The sequence below is a fragment of the Tarenaya hassleriana genome, unplaced genomic scaffold (genome assembly GCF_000463585.1).
Source record: "Tarenaya hassleriana unplaced genomic scaffold, ASM46358v1 Cleome10, whole genome shotgun sequence".
NCBI classification, from domain to species: Eukaryota; Viridiplantae; Streptophyta; class Magnoliopsida; order Brassicales; family Cleomaceae; genus Tarenaya; species Tarenaya hassleriana.
In genome coordinates this window covers 3,120,797-3,130,584 of record NW_010960188.1, presented here as the reverse complement: position 1 = coordinate 3,130,584, position 9,788 = coordinate 3,120,797, and the positions used below count along the sequence as shown (strand labels likewise).

At 41.6% G+C, this 9,788-nt stretch overlaps 3 protein-coding genes and 1 pseudogene across 4 annotated transcripts in view; 2 read left to right on the top strand and 2 right to left on the bottom strand.

Moving 5' to 3' along the window:
* LOC104802930 (serine/threonine-protein kinase EDR1) overlaps positions 1–668 on the top strand; it is a 7,103-nt gene extending 6,435 nt beyond the window's left edge. For both annotated transcript variants that reach the window (XM_010526768.2, XM_010526759.2), the window contains exons 17-19: positions 2–39; positions 135–207; positions 291–668. In XM_010526768.2, the coding sequence (XP_010525070.1) occupies positions 2–39; positions 135–207; positions 291–373 (194 nt within the window). In that variant the 3' untranslated portion in view covers positions 374–668. The remainder of the gene's footprint in view (position 1; positions 40–134; positions 208–290) is intronic.
* LOC104802942 lies at positions 553–2,894 on the bottom strand (annotated as a pseudogene).
* Positions 2,895–5,176: 2,282 nt separating this feature from the next.
* Positions 5,177–8,416, top strand: LOC104802921 (trihelix transcription factor ASIL2). Its single transcript, XM_010526748.1, is given in 4 exon segments — positions 5,177–5,977; positions 5,980–6,372; positions 7,780–7,823; positions 8,014–8,416. Coding segments are annotated over 4 exon segments (948 nt in total). The 5' UTR covers positions 5,177–5,469; the 3' UTR covers positions 8,017–8,416.
* Positions 8,417–9,098: 682 nt separating this feature from the next.
* The window catches only part of LOC104802904 (protein LIGHT-DEPENDENT SHORT HYPOCOTYLS 10-like), a 2,997-nt gene continuing 2,307 nt past the window's right edge, over positions 9,099–9,788 (bottom strand). Inside the window, exon 2 of the mRNA XM_010526729.2 lies at positions 9,099–9,416. The gene's annotated coding sequence lies outside the window, so the exon portion shown is untranslated. The remainder of the gene's footprint in view (positions 9,417–9,788) is intronic.

Here is a 9,788-nt window from a genome sequence, read left to right as displayed (position 1 = left end):
CCTCTTTCCAAACCGTGGGAAGGCGTACCCCCTGAAAGAGTACGTGTCTCTACGCAAGAAACCGCGTTTTATATACAGCGAAGCCAAGTATCGGGTATAACTGTGTTCTGCGTATATTGTTTTTCCGGCTTCAGGTCGTTTATGCTGTTGCGAAGGAGGGATCCCGGCTTGAGATTCCCGAAGGCCCACTTGGGAAGCTCATCGCAGGTAGGTATGAGTGTTCATCTTCTTTCTTCGAACCCTAAACCCTAAACCTAATCTCGGATCCTTTCTTGTTTGGATTGATGCAGATTGTTGGGCGGAGCCGCAACAACGGCCGAGCTGCGAGGAGATACTATCCCGTTTGCTCGATTGCGAATATTCGCTCTGCTAATATGCTCATCTGTTCCTTCAAGTGTACAGAATTTTCCCCCATATGGTAGAGGAGAGCGGTGTTTTCTCGGCTTTTCGTTTCTTTTTCCCGAGTTTTGTAAAAAAACAGCGGCGCTGTTATCTCGAGGAAGACACAGCACACCAAAACATCTTTCAGTTCCCAGATTCCGGCCGGCAAGAGATAGAAACAAACTCTTTTGGATCATAATTCATACAGAAAAAACACATATGTTGTTTCAAAATAATCATATACATATACCCTTACAAGGGTTATAAACATTACATTTGTTTTTTGAGTTACCTTCTTCTCTAATGGTTACAGATCTCAATCTTCGATGAATCGGCTGTTCAAAGCAAAGCGGCTACAGGAAGCGACTCTCATCTCGGTGCTCATATCGTTATCGGGCGCCGGGTAGTAGTCTTCCCTCAGCTGAACATCTCTCAGGTTAGGGATCCTAGGGAAAAACATCATGAAATGCTCGTGTGCGGTGCCATGGATGAAGAGCTTCCTCAGGGCAAGGCACTTTTGTAGTAGCCCGGCCGCCGGAAGGGACAGACTCCTCTGGTTCATGTCCCTGTCCTGAGGCGGCCAGTAATGGAGCTCGGACAGGCTGAAGCTCCTGATCCCGTTCAAGAAGTACCTCTACCAAAGGCTCAGGTCCATCTGCTTCGGCGGCGCTGTCAGGACGTACCCGATAGTGTCTCCGCAGTCTAACTGCATCTTCGTGAGGTTCTGGTACTGAACCAGACAGCTCAACCCGAACTCTGGTTCCGTCAGTTTGTCTCCCTCTGCAGTCTCCCTCAATCTTGATCCTAATCTCTTCCAAGTTCGGGCAGTCATCGAGCCCCACCATTGGCATTGGTGTCAGAAGGTCTCCGACATTGATCCAGAGAGACGGATGCTCCAGTTTCTCCCAAATCCCGTCGTCGCCATTGCTGTCCGGAAGCAAGTATTCTTCGTCCAATTCGTACTTGGGTCTCTTCTGTCTCCTCTCGTTGGCCTGGGGTTCTTCTTCTACTTCAACGGTTTCGTTTAGATCGAATCCGTAAACTCCCTCTGATTCCGACCAAACACAATCGATGTGCAGTCGACGAATGCGATCACGGATCAGCTCCATGGCCCGCAATGAAGCAGCCGCGTCCAGATTCTTACAGCAAGCTACTTTAACATCGGACAGTGTCTTCCTCAGCAGAGAAGCCACTGTCCTAGGCCCCTTCACTGTTATATTGTTGCATCCTTGAACCTCGAATTTGGTCAGTTTACAACAGCCTCTGCCGAAGGCCAGAAGACCCATGTCGGTCAAGTCGCCGGAATTCTTGATGGATAGCGACCGTAGCCCTCCGCACAAGGAAACGCCGTTGAGCTGCCGCCAATCCACGGCGGAGCAAACTTCTTGGAACTGTCCGAGCTTCAGCACTCTTAAGTTCCTCCATTTCGTGTTCAAGGCCTCTAAGGCAACCCCGCTTTGCTTCACGTTCTTCCCTACGTCCAGCACCAGTTCTTCCAAGTCCGGCAGAGCTGAGAAAACCTCCATTAGCGTCGCCGGCGTGATCCTTGCTTCTCCTCCTCCACCACCGCCATCTCCGTCGGGACCGGACCTAGGGTTTGCCAGCGACGCCGTATCCACCATATGGAGAAGAGTGAGCTTGGGGCAGTTGGTGGCGACGGCGGAGAGAGTCTCGTCTTCGACGAACCCGAAGAATCTCGGATCAAACGAGCAGGCGGCTCGGAAATCACATTAGGGCAGGATTTGGTTATATCATCTCGCTTGATTTGTAGCCCACCGTGAAGGACGCGGTCTTGAGATCCAAGCGCGTGAGCTTCGCCGAGACGTTGGGGTACGCGCGCAGGACCGGAGGCAGATCCTTCGTCCAGTGGTAGAAGGCGGAGAGATCAAGTGACTCGAGCGAGCCACAGTGCTCGAAGATGGGGACGAAGTCGTCGCCAAGGGGGATCCCGGCGGCGCGTTGTTGCCACCGCACGAGCTTGATACGGCGGAGCTTGGGCCAGTGAGGGAGCAAGAGGTCGAGGGAGGCCGGAGATCGCGAGTAGACGGAGAGGCTCTCAACGGCCGGAAAACATGACTGGAGGCGGCGAGCGAGGAGGGATTGATGATCGAACGGGGATGAGGCGAGGAGGCCCGAGGGAGTGACCCCAGGGGGAGAGGAAGGAGAGATCGAGGGAGGAGACAGGGCGGAAGCAGCCAGGGACCATGAAAAGGTCACGCGCGTTACCACGCAGCGTGAGGGAGACGCGCGTAGCCCTCTCGAGGGCGAGGAATATTTGCGGGAGACGAGGGAGAGAGAGTATCGAGAACGTGGGTCGGAGGCGAGGGCGAAGATGTTGCAGAGGATGACGTCGGGAAGGTCTCCGAGGGTGGTGGAGGACGCCATGGGAGGAGGAGCTTTTGAGTGAGGAAGAAGATGGTTACATTTCCTTTCCTTCTAATCTATTTCTTCCCGCATTTGTTTCTTTTTATCCATTTACTTATTTTATGTGTGTGTATATGTACTCTAACTCTATGCCCTTTTTGTGTTTTTGCTTTCATTTTTTCTATTTCTTAAAAGAAAAACAAATTATATACATGACATATGTTTTGTATATATGTTTTCATTGGTCATTATGCAAAATAATGTATATATAATTTCATTAGTTGTAAGTTTCCCTAAGTTGGCATGCCACTGCCATGTGGATACGGTGGACATTACGTACTGCAAATCGAATTCCTTACGAATAATTATACGATTGTTTATTACATACTAAAATGTGATTTTCCAAACGATAATTATAAGGTATTTGGTGTTAATCACAACAAAGTATAAGATATAAGGTCAACTCAAAAATATTCTTAATGCCTTGAACGTATCATTCTTACGGCATTTTAAAAACAAGGAATTTAAAATAAATAGTGGGAATAAAAATAATAATTAATTAATTGTTTTGTCCCCATATTTCTATACATTAATTGTACATATGATACAGGGTTTCTTTTTTTTTGTATTTGTATATGTAGACGCGTGTAAATTAATATATCATAGAAGGTGTGTGTCTATACATACGCACACATATATACACATACATATCATGAAAGGGCGATGAATTTCAATGGGTCGACCACCATCATATATATATATATATATGCGCAATGCATGTGCATCATATTATATGCTTACATACGTACATGTGTAATGTACGTATTTACAGTAATAAGATATTTATTTGTAGATTCTTTAACCGCCTTCCCCCAAAGTACACCGTGCTGTCTCCATCTCCCAACGTTGGATTGCATGTCGTTTTTTCTTCTTCAGATCCGCACGCATCTCACTCTGGTGACGTGGATGCTTTCCGACAAAACAAATTCAGTGGCTCTCCCAACTTGCCACGTGTCAATTCTCCGGTGTATCCACGAAGGAAATTGTTAAACAAAAAATATCTTTTGGTGACACCACGCAAATCCATAGTTGGAACATTTTCAGATTTTGTGTTCTAGACATTCGGTTGTTTTGGATTTTTTTTTAAAATTTAAATGACTAACTTTCCGAATTATTTCAATTTATTTTATCTACAAAAAAAGTTTTTTTCTTTTACCAAATTTTTTTTATTGAATATTATCGTTACATGTCGATTCGAAATACTTAAAATTTTACCATCATACTAATTATAGAAATAAATAGTTTCAAATGTCCGGATAATTATTCATGTTCCACATTAGGAAAAAAAAAACACATACTTTTGGCATTTGTCGGTATGTGGGCTTTGAGATAAAGCCCAATTTATTAGAAGTTGAAATATTGGTGTGAGCTTAAGAACTAAAAAGCCCATTACCATTACATTACATTGCTTTATTGGGCTTTTAAGACCATTTTACTTTAACCCACGTGAGGTAGTTTTTGGTTAATGAACGATTTAGGCCTACAATATTTTGGACCAGAATATACATACAATTACTTTTTAGACAATAATGATAATATGATATAACAAGGTATTATAAATCGTATCTCAAATAATTAATTTTCCAACAAAAAATGCAAAAATAAAAAGTTTTATCCCGGATTTAAAAAATAATGGAGAATTTACTGGCGATTGCAGAAATTATAGTGTCGAATTGTGGCTTTTCAAGGAGGTAAAAAATACCGGGAAACATTTATATTTTAGCTATAAAATATTCGATATGGCGGGTTTCAATATAGATCACAATATTTACATAAAAATTAAAATATTGGAATCTAGATTACAACTTACATTTTTTTTTATATATATTGTGTGGAATTTTATAATTTATCAAGAAAATACTTATATAGTTTTTATGACGATTCTTTCCAAATATGTAAGATTCTTTCAAATTTGATAAGTAAATTAAAACGACAACAAATCATATTCTTATTTACCCAAAAAAATCATATTCTTACCTTTATTGTTCGCTTAGATAATTATCTTTGTTTTACAAAAAATTAATTAAATTCTTAATTAGAATAATTAGTTTAACCAAGCAACTGACAATAACCCCATTGGCTAATTTCATTGTTTGGAGATGTATTTGAGCATTCAGACAAATTAAAACATTCCCTTTTCAGATTTTTTTTTAAACATTTACGACAAAAACATGTTAGATAAAAAAAAATGTTTCTTGTATTTTTTTTAAATATTATCTTCCAGTTTTTATTATAGAATATAGTATTTTATAGTCAAAATGTGGACTGAAATAGGTCTAACAGAATTGAATTTTATACGATTAAAAGCATATATAGATTTTACAAAACAAAATATAGAGACTACAAACCAGAATTGAATTTTACACTTTGGAACAAATTATAAGAAATATTAATTAATTCGAGAAAAGGCAAATTTTGGAATAGAGAAAAAAAAAGAGAGAGAAGGGTATATATGTAAAATCGTACAAGCAGCCTAGCTTGCTCGCGGTTCGCACGTGCACACACCCACGCTTGTGTTTTAAAGCGACGAGTCTTCATTACAAAACCTCTCTCTCCGAACTCCGTCACCGTCCCGTCACTGTCTCCGTTCCCGTCACCGTCCAATTCTCTCTCATTCCTCACCGTTCATCTGTCCGATCTCATATCGCCGCCGATAAACCTCTCATGGACGCCGTCAATGGTACTCCCTCGCCGGCGTCATCGCGTCCTGCTTCGTCGGTGCCGGCCCGTGATGACTGCTGGAGCGAGGACGCTACCTTCACCCTCATCGACGCCTGGGGCGGCCGCTACCTGGACCTCAACCGCGGAAACCTCCGTCAGAAGCACTGGCAAGAGGTCGCCGACGCCGTTAACGACAGTCACTTCTCCTCCGGCGGCGGCGTCTCCGGCGCCAGCAAGCCGCAGCCGTATCGCACCGACGTGCAGTGTAAGAACCGGATCGACACGCTGAAGAAGAAATACAAGACCGAGAGGGCTAGGGTTTCGGAATCCAATGGTGGTCACATCAGCCCATGGCCTTTCTTCTCCGCTCTCGACAACCTTCTCCGGGAGAACTTCCCGGCGACCGGGACCCCTGATTCGACCGAAAACAACCATAGGCTGACGCTGCCGATGTCGATCACTCCATTCCCGGTGGCTCCTAGATCGGCGATCCCGAGGCGTCCGTCGTCGGCGCTCCGGAGGTCATCGAGGAACCGTCAAGCTACCGTGGGAATCTCTCCGCATTCGCTGCGGCGGCGGCGGCGGCGTGGCCGGCGTCGGATGATGATTCGGAGGGATCGAGGTCCAGATCGAGCGGAGGTGGCAGGAAGCGCGGGAGGGAAGGGGAGAGGAAAGAGGGATACAAGGAAGTGGCGAACGCCATAGAGAGGCTTGGTCAGATATACGAGAGGGTGGAGGAGAAGAAACGGAGGGAAATGGTGGAGCTGGAGAAGCAGAGAATGAGATTCGCCAAGGAATTGGAGTGCCATAGGATGCAGCTCTTCACCGAGATGCAGGTCCGTCTCCACGACCTCAAGCGAGCCGCCGGCTCTAAAGGCTCTTCTTCCTCCGTCGCAGCCTCCGCCGGTGAGATCTCCGACCCTTTTTCCCTCCGTGATCTGATTCCAATTTTCTCCTCTGGCTCTCTCTTTTCGTTTGCATGCATTGATCATGGCTGCTCCTCCTTTTGATTGAATGATTGCTTGATTTCTGTGTTGTGAATGCCTTTTTTTGAGGAAAAGTCGCTCCTCGACTACAATTGGGCTCTTTTTGTTTGCCCCATCATCACCCTTCTTTCGTATATTAATTGACAACAACTGTCTGATTATTACAAGAACCTGAACAATCCAATTTCTGACATTTAAGTTCATTCTGTTTGAAGGCTCGTGAATCATTGTGCCCATTGGCGATTTATACGCCATTGGTCACTGAAATGTAAAACCCATCTGTCGAATCTTTCAAAGTCAGAAGACTGTTTTACTGGGTAGACTGAGTTTCTTTTGCCCCTGAGTTTTAGGGATCCTAAAACAAAAGTATAGGATAGGATAGAATAATGAGACCGGTATGATGCACATCCCGCTTAGTGTGGTTTTTGTCATAGTTTTTGCTGCAAAGTTTCACATGAAACAGTTTGTCCACTGAAGGGCTTTGGCTAATTCTAATTCAGCTGTCGAGCTTGATTCCGCTCTAGAAATTACGAGAAGAGAAGCGATGTCGCATTTGTGTACTGGCTACTGATTTAGTTCTGTTTCAAATCATGCTTTGATCCTAATGACCATTGTTTGAAAGGGATATCCCTATGATTAAGTGTGACAATTGCTGCATGATATAAAGTCGAACTGCCTGGATTAGCTACTATAGCTCGAGCATGGAAACATGTTCAAAGGGGCATCATCATTTGGTTGTGAAGCTGTTTGTGGGCGAGAATGTTGAATCTGATTCAGTGAGCTTTGGGAACTTTTTATGCAGTGTCACTATGATTTATGTATGCTTTTCTGTTCAAAGCCTCAAGCTCATGAAGTTTCTGTAAACCCTCTAGTGCCGAAACAGTTGTCTGAAGTATATCTTTACGAATGATTTTGGTGGAATTTACCTGGTCAAGTCAGACGGAGAAGATTATGAATTTGCATCTTGATTTTTACCGGTAGCTGCTCCAAGAAATTTTAGGTTAGCTTTGATGATATTAAAGAGCTTAGCAGCTACTGGTCTCTAAGGCTAGTCTACTGACTGAGATGACAAATTTGTGAGAGTTCCTAATAGCATTTGCACGTTCGAAGCAGGGCATACCATAAAGGGGTTGTGTTTTATGCTTCGGTTCTTTCGTTCCGTGATTGTTACTTTTTCCCAAGGCCTCTTTCATCTGAAAAAGTTTTGGTCTGAATATTCATTTAGATTCAGTAACTAATCCCCAGCCTGGGAGGAAGTGTGTATTCATTATACCCCCCTTTTTTTATATGATGACAAAGTGAGTTTCTTCCTCTATTCTCTCTGCAGCGCTTGATTTTGGGTTGATGGATTTCCCCAGTTACTTCTCAAGGGTATGCCCCCTTCCCCCTCTCTCCCTTTGGGTTTCCATGGATTATAAAAAAAAAAAAAAAAAGCTTACATCATTCTCAGTGGATTTGGTGGCACAAAGTAGAAACCAAACAATCACACGCGGTGGGATTTTTTGCCCAAAGTTGTCTCAGAAAGCTTTTAAACTCATGAGTTTCTCTTTCGGTTGTGCAGTGAGTTTGGGATGACGGGGGGAGACAGGCAGACATGGCCGAAGACCAGACATAACCAAGAAGGGGTAGTTTCTTTCTCCATGGAACGAACATCATGTTTAAGTTGCACATATAGAGCCCATCTCTCTCTCTCTCTCTCTCTCTCTCTTTAAAAAAAAAAAAGAATAGTATTGCCCCCCTGCTTGTTTTTTTTTTCCAAAAAAGTTTGGATCTTTTCGTAAATTGGCCCCTTTTTCCTTTAACCCTTTCGGTAGATTCAGGTTCCGACCAAAGTTTGAGAGAAGCCCCCTCGTTAGGAGGAGTTGTGTGGTGTATGTGTTGATGTTACTTTCACAACATGTCTGCCCTCTTTTCGGGCCTTCTTCCTTTGCCCAAATCATAAAAACCTCTGCCTACTTTCTTGATGTGCTTTCTATTTTGCTCAGAAATCTCTCCAAATAACAAATTCAACCCCCTGGGATTGAGATTTGGATCCCTTTCGATTGTGTAAAATTACACAGTCTAATATGTTTTTAATTAACGGTTGTATTTTCTGAAAAATCATTACTTTGAACAAAATAGAATTTTTTGATGGAGTTTGGATCATTATCCAAAATCCATAAAAGTGGAGAACATAAACCAACCAAAAACAATTTCTTTCCAGAATTTGGGAGTATTAGCAAAAAAAAAAAAACTTTTTAAATGAGGTAAACAAATATATATTTTAATATTGTATAAAAATGTATAAATTTTGAAATTTTTGCATAGACTTATAAAAACACTCAATTGGTTTTTTTTTATGGCTATATGCGAAAATTTTCAAAATTTATGTGTTTTATATAATATTAAAAATTCATATATTTATTTATCAAATTTATAAAGTTCATTTTTTTTTCTATACTCCTTGTTTTTTATGCAGCCGAATTACATTTTTTTAATTATTTTTTTTAATCCCAAATGTGACAAGGTGTTTTCACTTCGTTCAAAGATCCAATCATGAATGATTGAAATCCCCTTCACTCGTGATTATTTAATTAAAAATCCTGTCGAAATGTCGTAGAATTGAATCCGAGCAGAATATTAAAAGAAAACGATATAAAGACAGGCTTAAAAGAGAAAGAATAGTTTTTTTAAAAGAATATTTCACCGTTATACATGGACAAAATACGTTCAACGAAGACATTTTGAAGTACGGAAACAAAGCAACATATAAACACACATATACATACATACATATATATATATGTATATATGTATGATTCGGAAGCATTACTCCATGTCTGAAGCTTAATAGCTGATCGAAGATGAACAATAATTAAGAAGAAGATTAGCCAAGAGTGAAGGGACGATAATCATGAACGGCTTCTCCCTCTTCATGCAGATCCATCCCTTTTACATTCACCCTCTTTGAGATCGATCATCATCCTATACAAAGCATCAAAATGTTCGTAGAGAACATAGGTTATATGCTTTCCTTATAATCAAGATATATCTTATAACAACAAAATCGGATATATATGTTCTAATCCAAGATTAAGAAGGAATAGAAACCCCTCAGCAGATTTAAAGAACCAACAACTTTTAAAGAAAACAATAACCATGAAAACTTATGTGATAAAGATATATATATATATATATATATATATATATATATATATATGTGTGTGGACGAGAACATTTGACAAGGTGATGATGACGAAGAACCCTAAAATGAAAAAAAAATAAAAATCTTGGGAATGCATAATCTAGGGTAACACATCTGAAATATCATCTACATCTGTTAGTTTCTTCTGTTCA